Genomic DNA, 20718 nt, shown 5'->3' on the forward strand with positions numbered 1-20718 from the left:
AACAACATGAGCTGCTACTTAGACTTCTTCCCAAATGTATGAAATGTAAAGCAGACCTTTTGTTAATTGTGTTGTTTGGTTTGCTATTGGAAATTTTTATGTTAAATAAGAGTATGTCACTGTGAGGGCTTAAGTCAAGCTTTTATTACTCAGGACAGACCAGAGAGGAAGCTGGCCACAGCAGAGACAAATAGTGATGCAGCTGCTCAAATGCATCATTACTTTACAAAATTCTTATGTATGCCTGTTATCGGTAGATCGGAAAAACAGGAGGCAACTACGCCCAGCCCCACCCTGAAACCGCAGAATGAATACAGTACCTTTGTTACTTTTGTTATGAGATTCTCTCATATCAAAATGCACACTTGCATCACAGTCCTAAGCTTTCACACACTCACACAGACAGATGCAGTCAGTCAAGAGTAACCGACACGTTTAACATCAAAAACTCTTAAGCACACATGAATGGTTCTGTTGAAAGAAGTAAAAACATCCCCACGCCATTTGTTTTTATTCAGTACTCAAAAATCAACTTCGTTCTTAATTCGGTTTTCCTTTTATTTTCCAATTTACATCAGTTAGAAGTGTAACAAAATAAAAACAAAAATGATCATAATAAAATTAATTCAAGAAATGTACACGCCCTCACACACACAGAGACAACCCACCCTGGTTGTTTTTGAGCGGCCACCCACGGAGTCCCATGTTCAGCTTTGGGGGATCTGGACTCCAGAGGAGGCCTCCAGGTAGCTCCTGTCTCCCCTGTCTTAACCCACACCCCTTCTCCAGGGTGGAGTGTGAGTGTGTTGTGTGAGGCTAGTGGGAATTAGGATCGGGGCGGTGTTTGGTGGAAACTGAATTACAGAACTCATAGCACCTTCTGAAGAGAGAGCAACCCAAAGCAAAGATGGCCATTCAGCCCCAGATTCACCTGAAAGCTAATTTTTGGTCAGCTCAGATTTAAACTTGACACTTTCACTTTGTTTTTCAGCGTGAGGTAGCTTTAAACAATCTGGATGACTACAAATAAAAAAGCAAAACAAATTTCACTCCAATTCTGCAAAACTAATTTTTTTGGATGAGAACTGGGCCTTCCTCTGATGGGCAGTCTAGGGGTACAGGACATTGAAGCATACATCCCAAATGTAACCTCACTTTCCAAAAAGTGTTGGTGTGCATATAGACACATGTACACACATAATGTGGAAATATATATAAAACCATCTGGTTGTTTACAAACACAGACTTTTACAACAATAGAACCAAGGATTTATAATACACAGTAAAGGTTTTGCTCCTGCTCACGATGGACAGGCCTGGAGCACCTGGATTTGATTTTACTTACTAAGAGTATTTATTTTTTGTCTACACTGATTCAAAATGCCATATTTGTGTGTCAAGGAGGGAAACAGGGAGGGAGATGGAGTAGGACTGGGACAGAGGTTGTGCGGCTGTTCGGTAGTGGAAAGGGGGCTTGTCTTACTTACAAAATGAACCCGCCCAGTCCTACCTCAACTCTGCCCATTCAGATTAGACAATAAATAAGTGACATCAAGTCATGTTTCTGTTCTCCATAACTTGTTCGCTTGGTCCCTCTTCCTCCTGGCTCTCACTCATTCCTGTCAACAGTGGGCCATGGGAAACATGACTGGATCTCAGGATGCAGGTTGACAGAGAATGCTGGTGTGATGTACAGATATTGCCGGTGCCCTTCAGTGCTAACATCCAGGGAGTACAACTTGGAGAGCACTTCGTTGTGAGAGAAAAAGTATCAATTTTCTTTTAGAATTTCCAGTCTTCTTTATTGTGGAAGTGTGTGTGTAATGTTTCATGGTTGAGTTTATTTATTTCCTGTGTTTTTGGGGGGCCATTGTGATATTCCACTTTACAAGAAGCAGACTGCGCCTACATCCACTCCAAACTCCTGGTCTGCTCCTCCGATGTCCATAGGAGCAATGTCCACGATTGGCAGACGGGAGGTTTTCTGTGTTTTGTACTCAAAGACAGTCTTGCCCCATCGGCCTGTATGTTTCTGTTGGTTGGTTGGAGAGGAGAGAAATGTGTTAACATCAATTTTACATATATATATATTAAACTTACTTACTAAAATTTGGAAAGATAGAATTTTTATCGATTTTCTAAGTGTCCACCCTCACCTTGCAGCCATCCTCCAACACGCTGTATGTGAAGCGACTGTTGCCCTCTGCGCGGATCTCCACGTCATTGGAGCCCTGCAGCAGCAAAGCCTTCTTCAGATTGCCTGTGGCCTGGTCCATGTAGGCAACACTGTTCTTGCAGTGGTAAGTGAGGTTCTGGGATGCTTCATTAGACAGAAGCCTCAAGAAAGTCAGTTGGACACTGGCAGCGCTGGCAGCAGGGCCATCCTGAGCGTAGCTGAACTGTACAAATGGAAGAGAGGACAGTGTATTCATTAGTAGCTTTCATGTTGAGGATTGTTTTCAAAATTAATTTATGGGCAAAGAAATGATCTGAAGTGCTGTATTGTAAAAGTGGACTCACGTGGAATCCTCCATTCATGGTCTCTCCGAACCAGACGTGTTTGCGGTCATTGCTCTTGCTGGTCCACCAGTTCTTCTGTGGTACTTTGGCGATGCTTGGGTAGACGCAGGTCTCTCCAGTCTCCATGTTACAGAAGACCTTGATGGCATCAGCTGTGCTGCCAAGGTTAGGATCAACCCAGTAGTCACCTAGAAAGATGAGGAAAGTGCGTTAATAAGGAGTGGAACTGAAAAAATTACATGCAGCTCTTGCAAACTCTGATTTTAATCTGGAAATATATCGTAAGCCTGTGTAGTGACTCATGCCCAATATCTGCATGATATATGTATTATGAAGGAATGCCATATTATATCAATAATATATATCAGGATTTTAAGGGTAATGCTGGAACATAATCATAAATCTGACAAGAGCGGGCTGAGTGGGTTGTACTTGCCCCTTTGGGGAAAACCAAGCTTGTGAAAGTAAGTATCAGTATTTCTAGGTGATATATAGACTGAAGCACTGTGGCTGACAACTGCCTTAGTTTTTTGTAATAAATTCTCTTTGTTAAGTAAAATTTTGATAATTTAAGCAGTATCAGTTATATGAGCCTACAAAAGCTTATCAATGTACCGGGCCACCCTTTTTCTAAATTTCTACAACAACCACTGTTCAGTATGTGAAGCCACAGCCCCAGGATAATCAGACAGAAGATATATGTACAGCAGAGCATCATCAGCATGTAATCTAAATGCAGCCATGCTTTTCAGTTTTTCAAGTTTTTCAGTGGTTGATTAGACTTTGGACTTAGGTGGAGTGATGCTGGTTAATATCAGTCAAGTACATTCTGTCTCAGTGCTATGATGGGGACTAAATCCAGATGAACAATAGTCACATTTTCTGTGAGCAGTTTGCTGCTATTTTACATGTTTTTTAGGCCTTTACATTGAAAAACAAAACTATTAATGCTTTGCAACAAACACTTAACTTGTTTAAGTCACAAAGTGAGCACATCAGCAGACTTTCTTCCCTCTCTATCATTTTTGTTTTTCCCTACTTACCACTCTTCCAGTCAGAGTGGCACAGTTTCAGGTCTCTGCAGGTGCGAGCAGGGTTCTTCTGGGTTCCATCAGGGGCACGCAGACCCTCAATCTGGTTGTTGAGGGACTTGAGTGTGGAATCAACTTCCACGTCGTGTTGCCTCAGAGAGCTGGAGGCCTCATCAGCTCTCATGTATCTAAGAGGATCAGGGGACTTCTCAGTCTGACCCAGACCGGCGAAGGCAGACATGTCGATGCCAGGGCCGGGAGGACCAGGAGGGCCAGGGGGTCCAGGGTTACCAGGAGGACCCTGAAGGAGGAGGAATCAGGAAGTGGATCAGAGGGAAATATGTAATCAGATATAACAAGATGGGAGGGTACAGTAAATAGGCTTCTTGTAGTTATGGATTTTATTTTACTTTGAGGACATATTACGTACAGCAGGACCAGTTTCTCCAGAACGTCCACGAGGTCCAGGGGGTCCAATGGGACCAGACTGTCCGTTTGATCCATCTTTGCCAGCAGGTCCAGCGGGTCCGGGTGGTCCCTACAGAAGCAGTGGGTGTTAAAGTAAAAGCCAGTAGATGCTAACATGCCTTTGCAAATCTGAAACATTCATTTACTAAACTTGTGCTTTCTGTTCATAGTATAGAGTTATATTGCTTATGTTTTTAGCTCCATCATGCAGTCTGGATAAGAAAACAATATCTGATAAAGCAATTCAAATGTGCTTGCAGTTTCTCTCTATTATCCCAATCACCTCCAGGCACTTTGCCTTATTATGCAAGAAGATTATTTGTATGATGACATTTCCCTTCATTTTTCTTATCATGCACAGTGCTTAGCTAATCTACAATAGATACTGAAGTCCATTTCCGATCTCAGCAGGAGTGGTTTCACAAATCAAGGTCTCCCCTGTCTGCCTGCTTCTTTTTTCCTTGTGGAGAGTAATTACAAAATGCCCCAGCTGCCCATCTTATCACAGCAGTGGGTAATTAAAGAACGTGGCCTTTCCTGTCCCCGTCTTTGCCAGGTGATTGGAGAATTACAAAAAGACTAACCTGTGCCCTTCATTACCATCACATATCTTGGAAGTTAAAGCTGCAGGAAATGGAAATGTAAAAAGAGTTTTTCTTCTCATTTGCTTCATGCTTTTGTTCAGTTCTCTCACCTTAGGTCCACTTGGTCCTGCAGGACCGGAAGCTCCAGCATCTCCAGCAGAACCCTGTCAGGACAGTAGCAGTTTAGATGGTCGAAACATATCGATAAAGGGAAATTAAGTGAAAAAAAATGACACTGCAGGGATGAACTATTAGATTCTGGGTACTTACAGGAGGTCCAGGAAGACCCTGCAAACCAGTGAATCCACGGTGGCCCTTCTGACCTCTCTCTCCGGTCTCACCAGCTTCTCCCTTGTCTCCACGTGGTCCTTGGGGTCCCTTGAGTAAAAGTTTAACATGTATTAAGTGTGGGGCTGCATATGTGTAGCACTTCTAATGACTTAAATTAAAATCTAGAAAAACTTAATGATATTGTTGCCGGTAGAAATGAAGATACTCACAGCCATTCCTCTAGCACCAGCGGGTCCAGAGGGTCCTGCAGGTCCTTGAGCACCCTAAAGATAGAAACAGTTTTGTGGATTCTTTCTCATGTTAACATCAAATCCACGGATCAGTGCCTGAACACTCCTTACACAGTGTTACGCTACTTACAGCCTCTCCTCTGTCTCCCTGCTTGCCGAGGGGTCCGACAGGTCCAGGTGCACCAGGGGCACCAGGAGCTCCAGGGGCGCCAGCAGGACCGGTGTTACCTCGCTCTCCCTATAGGAGCACACAAGATGATGACTCAGGATGACAACAATTTCTACAGGTTAGGAGTTTAGTCAAACTGTGTGGTTTGTTAGACTAGTTTCAGATTTTTATGTGACTGTAGGCTGAAGATTCTCACCTTGACTCCAACTGCTCCATCTCTACCAGGAGGACCATCTGATCCAGGGGTACCCTGAAATGAGGAAACATGATTTCTAATTGATGAATATTATTTCCTGAGTATATTTATGCAATGTGGTCATTGTTTGAATTCTGTGGTTGTAAGTATGATTTCTGGTTCTACAGCCACAAAGTCATGCAGTACTGATGTCTTGGCATTGTGATTTGTTGCCATTGGTTGTTGTTATCGTGTAAGTCTGACCTCTCTTCCAGGCTCTCCAGCAGGTCCAGTAAGTCCAGGGGGTCCCACAGGTCCAGGAGGTCCACGGTCACCAGCACCACCAGAAGCTCCTTGTTTACCAGGTTCTCCCTAAACACAGAGAAAATCTTGTCAATACATTTCAATAACTCTTTTGACAATGAAGGCACATAATTTTCGTACCGTCAACTAACAATCACTGTTCACTGTAACTAACAACTACAAGTCTAAGGTAAAGAATTTATACTTTCACTCCAAAACAATTTGGCAAATACTGTACTTTTTATTAGTTACTAGTTAATTTGCAGATTCATATTGTTCTGTGTTGACAGGCTATTACTCATGTAAATATCAGATATTGTTGTGGACAGAAAATTCAGTGACAGACAAAGAGAGAGGATGATGCAACGGAGCAAAAATCAAAAATAGTGCATTTTAAATTAATTTATTTTATCTGTAATTGGACAAAATAAATAAATCAATAACACTTCCATAGAAACAGAAGAATGCAATGTTTATTGACGAGACCACTTACAGAAGGTCCAGGGAGACCAGGGAAGCCTCTCTCTCCACGCTGACCAGGCAAACCAACAATACCACGAGATCCAGCCAAACCCTGAGGTCCTGAAGGTCCATCAGCACCCTACAGAGTCACGAAGACAGAGATTAACATTAATTACTATTAAAGACTATTTAGCTACAGACTGAATTCAAAGTGTGCAGAACATTTTCTCATGTTTCTCAGTAAGCAGTAGGCTTCATTCAGTTTATTCATGAATATTAGGCTGAAATAGCAGGTGATTGACAGTGGATGCTGTCTCACAACAGTAACAGGTACTTAGGAGTTCTTGTCAGGTGCAAAATCAAACTCACAGGGGGTCCATCCTCTCCAGGCTCTCCCTTCTCTCCTTGTTGGCCAGGAGGTCCACGGAGTCCAGCGTCTCCCTGTCTTCCTGGGAGACCAGGATCACCACGAATACCCTTTGGTCCGTCTTTACCAGCAGGACCAGCGGGGCCAGCAGAACCAGGGTTACCCTGTGATGGAAAGAGAAAGAATTTTAGTGGGAGCAGAGAGCAGAAATACACTCACAAATCATGTGAGATTGACTGCACAAATTAATTTCCCTTCTTGGAATTTGTTATAGATTAAACACTCACATTAGGGCCAGGAGGTCCAACTCTGCCAGCAGCACCAGGGAAACCAGTAGTACCCTGTCAAAGAGAATAAGAGTTCAGTAAACTCTATATTGTGTATGTTAGGTGAAAACATTCATGCGTGTGCACACTGTAGGCTACATGTCTGTATATTCTTGTACACTATGTGGACAGAAGTATTCAGACACACCTCTTTATTATTGAATTCAGGTGGGGTGTGGGGCTGTTTTTCAGGGGTTGAGGTAAGGGGCCTATCATGAATGAGCAAAAATTCCCACTGTGATTACTCCAAAATCTTGAGGAAAGCCTTCCCAGAAGAGTGGAAGCTATTATAGCTTTAAAGGGGAGATGAACTCTCAAAACTGTCCTGATACTTTTGTCTATATAGTGTACATTCCCTCTGGGCTGCAACTAACAAATGCTTCTATCATCTATAATCTGCTTATTGTTTTCTGTATTCTTGAAACTTATTTAAATTATTAATGGACGATCAAAATATTTGGCAATTAATGTCCTGTTAATTAATCGATCAATTAATCGACAACTTATTTCAGCTCTACACTCTTTATCTTCCTTATGTGTTAAGTGTTTTTGATCTTGTTGCAGTGTTAAATCATTCTTTAATGAATGAACCAGTGAGTGAATGGATGAATGAATCTGTGTGTCATGTATAAGCTGTATCTACATTCAATAATCAAAGATACTTACGGGAGCTCCCTGAGCACCACGTGCTCCTTTAGGTCCAGGTACACCAGTAGGTCCCTGAAAAAGAGGAACCACAGTTAATCATGACTTTATATATGATGATCCAAAAACCTGACCCAAGATACATTGAGCTGGTTTCCAAGACGTTATTTTGAGTTCAAATACCCACCACAGGTCCAGGAGCTCCAGATGGTCCCTGAGGTCCAGGAGCACCACTTTCTCCCTTCTGTCCAGCCTCACCAAGCTCTCCCTTGGCACCAGGCTGACCATCTGCACCCTGGATATTTTAAACGGAGCAGTAGTATTGGCAAAATGTTGACAAACAGATTTATTTTTTTAAAAGAAAATCACTTGAACAAAATGCATTGTGGTTACTTACAGGAGGTCCAGCAAAGCCAGCAGGACCAGGAGGACCAAGCTCACCACGGTCACCCTGCAAGAGGACAGAAGAGGCTGTCAGTTGAGATATTGATGATGGTTTCACAATTAGATATTTCTCTTTTACAAATGAGTCTGTCATACTTTGTGTATTGATAACGATTATGATAAAAACAGATAAAATGAAAAAGAAATATGCACATTTCAGAAGAATGACCAAATCAGACAATTAATTTAGTGCAACCTTGTCATCACTCTATTCTCCCTCCAGGCCAGAAGCACCAACAAATTCAAGCCTAATAAAAACTGGCGACTTTAGCTCATTATATAAGTCAGTTTTTAGAAGGCCAAACAACAAGACGTTTTGGATCTTTTGGATCAAAATTGTGAATGCAAAAAGCTTTTTAACAGAAGCTGTCACAAGTCTCTACACTGTACAAATTCATCTTATTAACCCTCCCTGTTATGTTGTTGTAATTTTATGAGCAGCAGCAGCATCACACTCCTGGCTAAAGCCTACTATTGGTCTTAGACATTTAGAGCTCAGCTGATCAGTTCTGGTGTATACTGCATGATGTGCATATGACAAAAAGGAAGTACTCACAGGAGCACCGCGAGTACCAGGAGCACCAGTAGGGCCACTGGGTCCAGTCTCACCCTGGATAGGAGAGAACCCATCAGTCAAGCCAACCAAAGTAACAAATGTGTTAAACGAATAAGTGAATTGGTGTTCTGTTCATTCAGAATCAATTAAAACAATTTTACCCATCAACAAACCCTAAGGGCAACATTGTTATTCTCACCTTGGCGCCGTTGGGTCCAGATGGACCAGGAGGACCAATGGGACCAGTCAAACCCTGAGAAGAAAAACAAAAACAGATAAGCAGATAAGAGGAGGAAACAACTTATAGAGAATGGAGTTTGAATGTGATTTGATGTTTTGTTTGGTGGCTGTCAAAACATTGAGATCCTGTAATAGCAAAATAAGAAAAAAGGATTTGTTTTGAACTCACTCTAGCACCATCCTTTCCAGGAGCTCCCTCAAGTCCCTTCTGTCCATTGTCACCCTGTTGGATGGAGACTGGCAGTTAATCATACATGAAACTGCGAGGCCCCTGGTCATGACATTTGGTTTCTTAAATGTATCGTTTCGCTCATTAAATAATCCATAATATTAAAATAAAACCAGATTTTGAGAACTTCTAAAATAATACTGACTCTGTCTCCCTTGGGTCCTGGGATACCACCGGTTCCTCTCTCTCCAGGCATACCCTGCAGGCCGGGAGGTCCCTGGGAGCCAGGAGCACCAGCTGGTCCAATGGCGCCCTGATTTAGAATTACAAAAGAAGTCATCAGTCAAAGTCTTTTATGTTTACTAATTTCCTACGAACTAACTGAGTCTGAGTGAGGACATGCTGCTCCTCTTTTTACTGGCACGGCATAAGCTGTCTGATGTGCATGTATTATTCCTAAATATTATAATTAATTATTCATATAAACTACATGATAATTTCACAGAAAACAAGAACTTAACAAAGGTCACAGCACTGGAAACAGGAGAAGCAGCTAGTTTGGCTCTGTCAGTGGATAATAAAATTGGCCTGCCAACACCTCTAAAGTTCATTATTTGCTATTATTTGTCTTGTTTGTTTAATCTGAACAAAACCCAAAGTTTTAAAATGACACATTGTTTTACAGGTTATGTGCCAGACTCTATTTCTTGGCTGGGTACAGTAACATCCTGGACTAACTTCTTTGTTGTCACTATGAGGTTGCCAGGCAACCAACAGAGACTCCAGGAAGTCAGCCAGTCGAGGAATCCTGAGAAAATCCTTAGTGGCCAAGAAAATATTAATAATCATCCTGTTCGTTCTTGAATTTAAAAAAGAAATATATATATATAATGACCATGTGGCAAAATTTAGATTTCAGCCTTTCACGAATTAGAACTAGACAATTAGATGGAATCACAAATATAAATCTGGCCAACTCAGAGCCACTTGTAAGTTCTTTCAATCGGCACAGTGGAGATAGTGAGTGATTAAAGCACCTGCTCTAAAGTCTAGCAAGGATGATACTCATTAAGCAGTAAGAAAGGCAGCAAAGCATCAACAAACATAAAATCTGTTTCAAAGTCACGCACTGACCTTGGGTCCATCACTTCCGGGTGTTCCGGGAAGTCCACGAGGTCCCTGGAGGCCCTGAGGTCCAGCACCTCCCCTCTCACCAGGGAAACCACGCTCACCCTGTTAGCAGACAAAAAGACACTGAATCAATAGGAGGAATGAGAAATTGCAGAAATTGCTCAGTTATGTGATGTGGGAAAGTAAGACTGCTTGTTGGGTCAGATGTAGTACCAAGATGACAAAATCAGCGTCTTGTTGTATGCGTGAGTCACATATGAGTCGCATGTGGCAGGCTACATATATATTACTCTTTGCTTTGAAATCATTAGAAATGAGGACATGGAATGTTAACATGGAAACTCACTCTGGGTCCAACAGGGCCAGAAGCTCCACCCTCACCAGGAACACCCTGCACAGAGAGAAAAGATAATATTTACACTTAATGATAGTGAAAAGACAATCAAGTGAGCTGATAAACAAAAGTTCCACAAGGTGTAAGATCTGAGCTGGGGATTTACACGATATTATCACGGGTATATTGTGACACCCATATGATTTACAGTGACTGAAATAAAATATGTAACGGATTAATATAAAAACAACTGAGAGGAATTAAATATACAGAACACGGGACCATGTGACTTAAGCTGTAATACTGAACTGCTAGAGGACTCGTTGATTCCTAACATATATTTGCAGTGTAAAGTCATTTTAACTTAAAATGTCATAAGAAAAAGATTGTAATATTGAGGACTGTGTGCAGCAGCCAGTTAACATTAAGCATTAGCACTGGGATATTTAAATAGGTCCTTCTTGTTGCTGCGGAGAATAAAAGTGATTGCTGTCTAATAAGTTAGCAATGTTGTCAAGAACCAGAGAGTTTTAACTTGTCTTTCACACTCTTTATTTCTTATTTCACATGCTGTCATTTGCAGGAAATGTTTGGATATTCAGATATAACACCCCTTGGCATGTAAGTGACAAGCCCTAGTTTGGATCCAGAGGGTTGATGGAACCCCAAATCCAAAGCACCAAATCCTGAGTAAACTCTCACCTGGTCTCCAGGTTTTCCAGCCTCTCCAGGTGCACCAGTTGGTCCAGGCAAACCCTGTCCAACAACATCAAAGAGATGAATTATATGATGTCTGTATAAACAAGGTAATTACCAATACGTCTGGTGATTCTGTAGTGAAAATGAATCCCACTAATGTTCAAGCTCAGAGGAATGGATGTTGAATTTAGCGTTTTGTTATCCAGACTGGTGTATCTGTGGTTTGATGAGAAAGTAAACTCACCTGGAAGCCAGAGGGTCCAGGTTGTCCTTGTTCTCCTCTCTCTCCAGCAGGTCCCTGTGATAGGGTCAAACACAGGTGGTCAGTCAGGTACAAAGAGAACATGAAAATATCATATCAGGTGAGTGTAACACATCTCTCATGACATGTGAGTACACTGAAATACTCACAGAAGGCCCAGGAGGTCCAGAAGCACCAGTCTCACCGTCTTTTCCAGGCAGACCCTGTTCAGAGTGGAGTATTTAAATTATTACAAAATGATCTGGGGACAGAAAATGATGAATCTGTTTGTGAGTTTTGCATGAGGGTTGAATGAAAAAGAAAATGCACTCACTCTCAGACCAGGACGACCCACAAGACCCTTCTCTCCTGGCTTGCCAGGTTCACCCTGTTGAAGAGAAATGACAGTAAATGATGGTTAGAGAGAGTGCTAAAAGTGATATTTACCCTTCTGTAATGTATCGGACCTGTCCCATGAATGTATTTAGACTGCATGTCGTCAGGTTTTGGCAACATGTGTGTTACAGTGAAGACACCGTTAGTGTTCCTACTCAAATCTTATTAAAAAAACCTCACATTGGCTCCTTTTGGTCCAGGGAATCCCATCACTCCTGGCTGTCCGCGGGCACCCAGAGGACCAGGTGGGCCGGGGCGACCGTCCTCACCGGCTGCACCCTGTCAAAGGCACAAGGTAAAAACAGATGTTCATTTGGGAGTTGAAACTTGTGGGTGGTCATTGTGATGCTGTGCTCACATACATTAGGATTATCATACCTGCAAAAAAAAAGGGCTTCTCAAGTCTAAATGGACATCATGACAGCTGTTAAATGTGAGTAACACTGTAATGTCTGTCTCTGGCTTGGAACCTGTGGTGAATTAAGTGTTGTGATTGACGTTTTGTGTTGTTGTAAGCACACATACAGTAGTTTTGTTATATCTCAGAATGCTGTTTGTAGGACCAAAGGCTGCCGTTAAGCCACTTTGATGGCTACTATGTTTTCATTCTCACTTTTCGTGCGTTTTGCTGAGATGAAAATGTATTAAACTGTGACATCAGCGTATCTTCCAGTGGTGATTTTCTGATTTTCCTTCTGCTGGTAATAATGTGTATTCTTCCTTGGCATCTTTTAAAATGCCATCTATTATTTAACAACTGAAAAACTGCATACTGGCACAGGCATAACAGGAAGCAATGCCCAAGGATTAATATTGTACTTACTGGAGCTCCAACTTTGCCTTGAGGACCAGCATCTCCAGGACGACCGGTAAGACCCTATGAAAGGCACACAAAATTTAGAAACAGTCAGCATCACGAATCTTTGCAATGCACAGAATCAGTAAAGTCAGTCAGACCAAACTAACCACACTAAATATCCATCTGGTTTGAGATTAAGAGGGTTACATGTAAGAAACATGGTCTGACTGTTTCTGGATTAAGTGAAGAAGCAGGACTCACTCTGGCTCCAGGGAGACCAGATTCTCCTGTGCGTCCAGGGTCTCCAGTAGCACCTTTAGGTCCAGCAGCACCAGGAACACCACGCTCACCGGGGGCGCCCTGAAGAAGGTGAGACAAAATGAGCCAAGTTAAATATCGATCTGGTGCAAATGTGGCAGATCAATTTGAACTTAAAAGAATCTTTCTTGTGCAGCAGTGATCAGATTAAGTCAATATGTTCATGATCTGGAATCAGTTCTGACTGTTAAAGAAGTGCCATTTTACACAGGACCCACCTTAGCACCAGCAAGACCATCCTGACCAGGGAAACCACGGTTACCAGGAGCTCCCTGCAGGGAATCACAGAGATACATGTGATTAGATTGTGCATTAAACAGCGACAAGAAATCCACAATGTCATTTGTTGCCAGTATTATTGTTCATCTTGGTTACGCACTCTCTCTCCTGGAGGTCCAATTGGTCCAGCAGCTCCGGGCTCTCCTCTGGCACCTCTCTTTCCTTCTTCACCAGCAGGGCCGTTGGGACCTTGAGGACCAGCGGGACCCTGGAGAAATTCAGATACATAATAAGTAAATCTCCTCTGTAGTGTAATTACAAAGGATGTTTCACAGTGGTTACGGCGTGTATGATCTAGTCAAAACAGAGTAACTCACAAGCTCTCCCTTGGGTCCAGCTTCACCTTTGAATCCAGGAAGACCAGGGTCACCCTAAATGTGGCAATAAGGAAGAGAGTCACAACAATAAATCATACAATATAAATCAACAATAATCACATCACTAACAAGTATTAAGGTTTCACAGAGTTTTAGAGTAATTCAACACAACTTACAGACTGTCCCTTTGGTCCCAAAGGTCCTGTAGCTCCCTGTGGTCCAGGTGGGCCACGAGGGCCGGGGAATCCGGGAGCACCAGCAATACCAGGAGCACCCTTCATGGAAGAAAGATAACAACAGAATATCAGCATAAACTCATATTCTTATTATGAGTTCTAAAGACACACAGTGTAAAGTTGTATTCTAATACAGTGGGTGCACTTACAGCAGATCCTTTAGCTCCAGGAATACCATCAGTACCAGGGTTACCCTACACAGAGAGAGAGGAAGCAAAGGGTCACACTGTGTAGACAATGAATTGACAAACACATTGTAAGAACAGTTAAGTCCTGTTTATCAGTAAATCAAAATCACTCAGGTGACAAACGAACCGATGCTCCAGCAGGTCCAGGAGATCCTGGAGTACCGCCCTCTCCACGGGGTCCCTGTGGTCCTTCAGCTCCACGAGCTCCAGTAGGTCCAGCTTCTCCCTGACAGAACACAATAAATGTATGATTAACAGATAGGAAAGCAGTAATTTATTCATCCATTTCTTTTACCGGTGAATCAAACATGTGTACCTCCATACAGCAAAGCTGGAGATGATGGTGTGTTTTGCACCTGTTCTGTCTGTTCTGTTACACAAGTTCATCTATGTCTTTATCCTAAGTAAGTCAACTGAATATGACATGGATATTTGAATGCATTTCTTTTCTTTCTTGATAAGATTATAGAGTAGTTTGTAGAATATAATAATGAATTCAATCATGGCAAAACTCCAAGTAACTCAAAGAACCAGGAATGTAGGAGTTTATGGGTATTGAGTCCATCTAAACTTACTGAATAATGAGTGAACTGTCTAAAAATACTTTAGGAAGAATTCACTGGATCACCAGGTTTTGAATGCTTTATTTTACTGCATAAGAAAATACTGGATTTTGATAGGTTGGTCAGTACAAACCTTAGATCCTGGGGATCCTGGGAAACCGGGAGCTCCAGCAGGACCAACGGGTCCCTGTAGACAGAACAAAAATCTGCAAGTTAGGCTTTGTGTCTCATCACTTTGTCACTGTGTCATCAAAGGCAATAAAATAAATCATTTAGATGAATTGGATGCAAAGTGAGGGCTACGATACGCACAGGTGGACCAGCAGGACCGGGTAAACCATCATTTCCACGGGCACCCTGAAGAGGAATAAAGACAGCATACTGAAGACTTGATATATTTCTAAAGGATTTGAAGTTCTAACAAAACGAAGTGCAGCAAACTAAAAGCGCTGATGCGTAGTGGACTGAAGCATATAGAGGACTGTTGAGACTCACTGCAGCTCCAGCAGCTCCGGGACGCCCCCTCTCACCAGGCAGACCACGTGGACCCTGTAAACAGCAGATACAGTTGGTCAGCTTATCTTGATCACTGTGAAACATATAGCCTTAATTTATAAACTTATTATCATTTATTTTTTCTGTCATCCCTTTTTGTTAATATTATGCTGTAATTATTATAGTGTCATTATTATACTTTTATGCTAAAAAACCCCCCAGATTAATGCAGTATTCCTCACCATGGGTCCAGGTGCACCGCTCTCTCCAGCAGCACCAGCCTCACCCTGACAGGAGAGACGGAGGTCAGAAAATTTAGAGAAAGTAATCAGCAAACAAAGGAAACAGTTACTAAACAACAACAACAACAACAAAGAATAATCTGGATTATCTTTGGTTAAAATGTTTTACCTTGGCTCCTGCAGCTCCAGTTTCTCCCTTAGCTCCATCTAGACCAGAATGACCCTACAGAGAAACATGACAGGACTCCTCAAGACTAAGTCAGACTTAAGATAAAAGTGAGTGTGTGTTAAAGAATAGTTTTCCTGCTTCTTCTGTTTGAGGGCTGTTAAAAACTCACTCTGTGTCCTTTGATTCCAGGAAGTCCAGGAGTTCCCGGGAATCCACGAGCTCCCTGAAGTACAAAGACAAAATATATAAACGAGGAATATTTAACTCATCTCTGATTTCCGTCTCTAGGTTTAGCAGCAGATGAAATGATCGTATATCTGAATATGAAATAATCAGTGAGGAATTACCTGAGGCCCTGCAGGTCCACGCTCGCCAGATTTTCCAGGTTTGCCAGCCTCCCCCTAAAAACAGTCAAGAAGTGTCATGATTGTTTGCCAGAGCAGTGGACAGGAGCTGCTCTGCATGCAGGTGCAGCCTGGTGTTTAATGCAGTCATCATTTTCAGGTGTTGTTAGGAGACAAACAGTGCCCCCTGGTGGTACATATGATACAATGCGCTTTATTGACTGACTAAGTATTCAGGAATTAATACTAATGCAATAAAGTGAAATAGTCGTTACTGTTTTTTGTTTGTTTGTTTGTTTGTTTGTTTTTATCATGTGTCACTCAGAATTGTGGTTTGCTTTGACCTTCGACCTCGGCTTAGTGTCAGTTTTGTGCTTATGTTTGAATGATTTATGGGCTTCACATGAGGATGAAGTCTTGACACTTACATCGCTTCCAGGTTTTCCAGAAGGTCCAGGTGGTCCACGAGGTCCCATTGGTCCCTGTTATAAATACAAAGACAGATAAGTTATTGGTGACTGTCCAGCAGCTGAACTAAATTTGTAGCTGCTGTGCTAACATTTGGTGATTATTCCAATGATTTCCACTGCGTGAGAGACTTAACTCAAGTATTCTTAGGATATTATTTTTAATCAGCATATTTGTGTTTCTGTAGACTTCAGTAAGCCCTACACATTGCAGCAAATGCAAATGGTACAGTATGAAGTCAGTCTTTCAGGTACACAGGTGCATTGTGGTACATAAGAATACTTACAGATGGACCAGGCTCGCCAGGCTCTCCAGGGCCACCTTGGAAACCCTGTGGCCCCTACAGGTACAAATGACAGAGCAAAGTGTTTATTTTGGGATTTATTTTATTTATGCCAGCAATTCATCTCTGATTACACTGATCAGTCACATAGTGATGCAGTGCTGTGATGAAGGTACTTACAGGAGCTCCAGAAGGTCCAGGGGGACCACGAGGACCCATGGGACCCTGCAAGAGAAATGCAAGACATAAGTGAACCAGTTCTGTTTTTACTGCATAATGTGACAAATTAATCAAATAATTGCCTTGAATAAAAAACTTCAACATTCAAAACTATTACAATTATGAAGAATATGAAATTATGAAGCAACTAAAAAAGCAAACCTCATTGTGTGCTCAGAAGATTAAAAACACATCTTATATTTATACTTGCTATAACTACAAAGCATTTGCAAAACCATTCATATCTAGAATGTAATTATTATCATTATTATTTTTTTAAAGTTCGAACATTTTTAAGGTATATTTTAATATGGCTTATTCCAACAGAGTCTTTTTAAAGAAAGAAAACATAACATTCCTCAATTTAGTGTCAGCAACAAGCTTGAATTTTTTTTTTTTTTTTTTTTTTTTTTAAAGTCAGCTAAAATCTCAGTGTTGGAGTGAAACTACTGAACCACAAGGTGGCAGCATTGTGATCATCTCCCTGAGTGTTCACAATTTATTTTTTACCACTGATCTTCAGCAGCAACTTTGAGACAAACGAAATGTCAGTGATAGAGTCATGGTGAGAGATTAATGATTTACCAAACACACACACACTCTTCCTGTAAGATTTAATTAGTGTTCATGGTACTTCTTACCATTGGTCCTTGCATCACACCCATCTGAGCGCCTCCGGCCTTCTCGTCAAAACCTCCAGCCATCTGAGCAGCAAAGTTCTGTCCAAACACAAAACAGGCAGAGACTGAGGGTCAGTTTATGTCGTTTATCCTGACTGAGGTGCCTGAGCTAAGGGGCCATCACACACAGCAGCAAGTAAACAACATTCAAACATAAAGGGAAAAACTACCTGCACCTGCTCCCTGCTAAAGCGCCTTTTTCACATTTTACATTTCCATGACGGTGAGCAGTACAAGAATATTGTAGTGAAGATCTGAAGTGTGCCTTCAGCGCCTTCTTCCCTCTTCTTTGATTAAAAAATGAATAATTTTAAGGATTCATTTCAAGCTGTTGTGAGCTGTATGGATCCAGTCAAATATAGCTACAGTAAAGTCTCAGTGCTCAAACTTTCATTCATCAGTTCACTTCATCCTGAGCTTTGCAATCAGAGCAAATGAGAGATAACGTGATGGTGAAAGACACAGATAGTGCTTGTGATTTATATCAACATTTTACCATAAAGTCATCTCCATCTCCATATATTTATACATCAGTCTTCTTGTTTTACCTGGGATTTTTATCACTGAGTGATGTGTGATGTGGTAGTGAAACTGTGGTGTTGGGACTTAAATCTGAGCAGGACAAATTAATTTGATCAGCTCTTGTTCATGCTGTTCATGCAAAAGTGCTGTTAGACTCACTCCTCCAAGCCCTGGTGGTCCAGGTGGTCCGGGGGGTCCAGGGTTTCCAGGGGTGCCAGGCTCACCATCTCTTCCTCGAGGTCCAGGATTTCCCTAGGGAAAAAGAGAGAAGATTATTTCCTCTAAGTCACCAGGAGTACTAAAGAAGTTTAAAGTCAGAAATGATAGCTGCATTACACAGAGAGGCATGAGAGCACTTTCCACTGCATTACAACCACTGCACTGGTTTGTTGTTTCCATTGTCTGTCACAACAAACATTTTTACTGATGCTCCATAGTGAATGTATTCCTACACCTGAGCAGCAGTAACACTGAAATCTCAGACTACCCAGAAGAAGATTAGATGGCCCAATAGTGAAATCACATTACAACATTAAACATGAGACAGTTTCTTTTGACTAATGTTCTGAGTAGATTAGTGCGGGAGTGTTTTTTTCGGACGCAGATTTTTGTCTCACCTTATCGCCCTTAAGGCCAGCTTCCCCACGTGGTCCCTGCTCACCTGGCGGGCCCTGCAAAAACAAAAAATACTTGTGTGACGAAGACATTCAGGATGGTTGAGACTCATATTCAAGGATGGAATAATATTATCAGAGAACAATAAACAACTTCATCAAACTGTACTTGGATATATAAAAAACCAATATGCTACATAATATATATATGAAAAATCTCAATAAAATGAATAAAAATGTGTAGTATTTACCATAGGGCCTGGTGGTCCTTTTGGTCCTACAACCTGCACAAAGGTGAAATTAAAAAAAAGCTGTTTAGGTTTCAGTGTTGTTGTTGTCATAAATGTTTGTTTATTACGATACAGCTCCTCCATGTTGTGTCCAGTTGTACTAGTTTCTGAACAGCTGGAATTACAGGAGAACATTCCAACTTTGCAGGAGTCAGACATCAAGTTAAAAAAAAACAAAACACCTGTCTGATGAGGATTTCATTTGACAGGACAAGTTTTGCTAACAACATCACCTCCTCTTAACCTCTGCTTTGGCTTACTTTGTTCACCTGACATGTGCACTTGCAAGCAAAGTTGCTGAGAGGATCTAAGAGGATTTGATGGGGTTCATTATGCCCGAGGAATGCAGGGCTTTTCCTCATGTAACAGAAAGTTTAACGAGGAAGTGTTGGACATTGCACTTAGTCTCTTATCAGTGAGTAATTACTACTGTAATCATGAAAAATGTATCAGGGGAAAAGGAATTGTGAAAGTTGATAAATATTTAAAGATAACAAAACAAGTGATATGTTTCAGGGTCTTGGGCCAGCTCTAGGTGGAAACAGAAATTTCAAATTCAACGAGATCTTGAGAAATATGTGTGGTCAGTAGATGATTATTATGGGCATAAAAGGGCACAGCATTGGAATAAAATTCTGTAATTATTCAGTCTAAATAAAAGAAAATGAAGGCAAAGTTCTGGGTAAGAAGTTTAGAGTGGACGTTTTTTGTACAGTGATGGAGTGTCAGTGCGTGCACAGGATTCATACTTACATCGGCAATGTCTCCTGGTTCTCCTTTCTGGCCCTGATTGATAAAAGAAAGAAGTTACACCAGAGGCCCGAAACACTTTACTTATTGCTACAAATTTAACAGGAAAAGTTATTTTTTTGATGTCTTTTGTATCGCTGCATGTTGAGTGAATGGATAGCAGTATATTCCCACAACCCACTGCCTCACCTTAGCGCCAATCGTCTCTGATGTTGCAGATGGACATGTGTGGTGGTGGTGGTGGTGGGGACAGAACAAAATGTTAAAAGATGTAAACATATCAGACAATCTTATCAGACAATTAACTGATTTGATTCTAGCCTGTGATTCTTGCATGGAAGTCTAATAATGCTGAAGTGATCAAAATACCATTCGCCAAACCAACAGACAGAGAACCCATCCAGATTATATTAATGGTGAGACGTAAGGGGTGAAGCAGAAACGAGCATGGGCTGGTTCAGATCCAATCGTTACAGCAAAATCTGAATCTAAGTCAAAGGAAAGTAAACTGTGTCCGACTGACATCAGAAAGATTAGCTTAAGTTTATTTTCTTCTTCTTTTAAAGTTGTGTTTTTTACACACCAATATTGTTGAAGTGATTTTGCGCTAAGCTGTTCTTGGCCTGGTCAATATACTGAGCAAGAACTCAAATGTCAGGAAAAGTATTTTGGTCAAGTTGTAATTTTGATTGAAAAATGCTCTTTTACAAATACAAAAAAAAAAAGTCAAATTGTAATTGTCATATCCCAGGGGGTCTCTGGGGGCACCACAGGAATACAGTGGGTCCTTGCAAGCCCTGAACCCCTGATAGGTCCATCTGTAGAGTCTTGCCATAAGGCCTCATGCATAAAACGTTAAGAAAGCTCTCTGAAGACGCCTTAAATTTGTAGAAGACCTCCAAATGGGTCAAATAAATAATTGAGCTGAGGCTCAGTATAAACATCGGCTTCATCTTAGTCATGAGTTAAAATGAGCAGAAGCATCAGGTTTGGGTGAGATCCAGACAACACATCTCAGGATCCATTCAGTTCCACATGGGAATGAGATCCTCCTGGTAATGTTGCTAATCTGGTCTCCATCCAAACCAAGCATGTAGAGGGCCACTTTGGAATAGGGAACATCAGGAACTGATTGAGTAAAATAACATTTATAAATCTCAA

At 41.5% G+C, this 20718-nt stretch overlaps 1 protein-coding gene across 1 annotated transcript; it reads right to left on the reverse strand.

Moving 5' to 3' along the window:
* Window positions 1–26: 26 nt before the first annotated feature.
* Window positions 27–18905, reverse strand: LOC124063349 (collagen alpha-1(II) chain-like). Its single transcript, XM_046396916.1, has 50 exons — window positions 18769–18905; window positions 18521–18574; window positions 18063–18155; window positions 17343–17420; window positions 16663–16707; window positions 16486–16539; window positions 16160–16213; window positions 15735–15788; window positions 15557–15610; window positions 15388–15441; window positions 15219–15263; window positions 14977–15030; window positions 14794–14838; window positions 14615–14668; window positions 14046–14144; window positions 13880–13924; window positions 13671–13769; window positions 13495–13548; window positions 13278–13385; window positions 13117–13170; window positions 12842–12940; window positions 12605–12658; window positions 11962–12060; window positions 11720–11773; window positions 11556–11609; window positions 11389–11442; window positions 11148–11201; window positions 10458–10502; window positions 10115–10213; window positions 9186–9293; window positions 8981–9034; window positions 8771–8824; window positions 8572–8625; window positions 7969–8022; window positions 7759–7866; window positions 7593–7646; window positions 6888–6941; window positions 6603–6764; window positions 6265–6372; window positions 5733–5840; window positions 5490–5543; window positions 5255–5362; window positions 5104–5157; window positions 4874–4981; window positions 4714–4767; window positions 3982–4089; window positions 3564–3852; window positions 2521–2708; window positions 2157–2399; window positions 27–2032 (listed from the first exon to the last, which is right to left on the reverse strand). Exons 1-50 carry the CDS (start codon window positions 18889–18891, stop codon window positions 1886–1888), a joined length of 4203 nt encoding a protein of 1400 aa, XP_046252872.1. The 5' UTR covers window positions 18892–18905; the 3' UTR covers window positions 27–1885.
* Between the last annotated feature and the right edge of the window lie 1813 nt (window positions 18906–20718).

The sequence above is a fragment of the Scatophagus argus genome, chromosome 8 (genome assembly GCF_020382885.2).
Source record: "Scatophagus argus isolate fScaArg1 chromosome 8, fScaArg1.pri, whole genome shotgun sequence".
NCBI lineage: Eukaryota > Metazoa > Chordata > Actinopteri > Scatophagidae > Scatophagus > Scatophagus argus.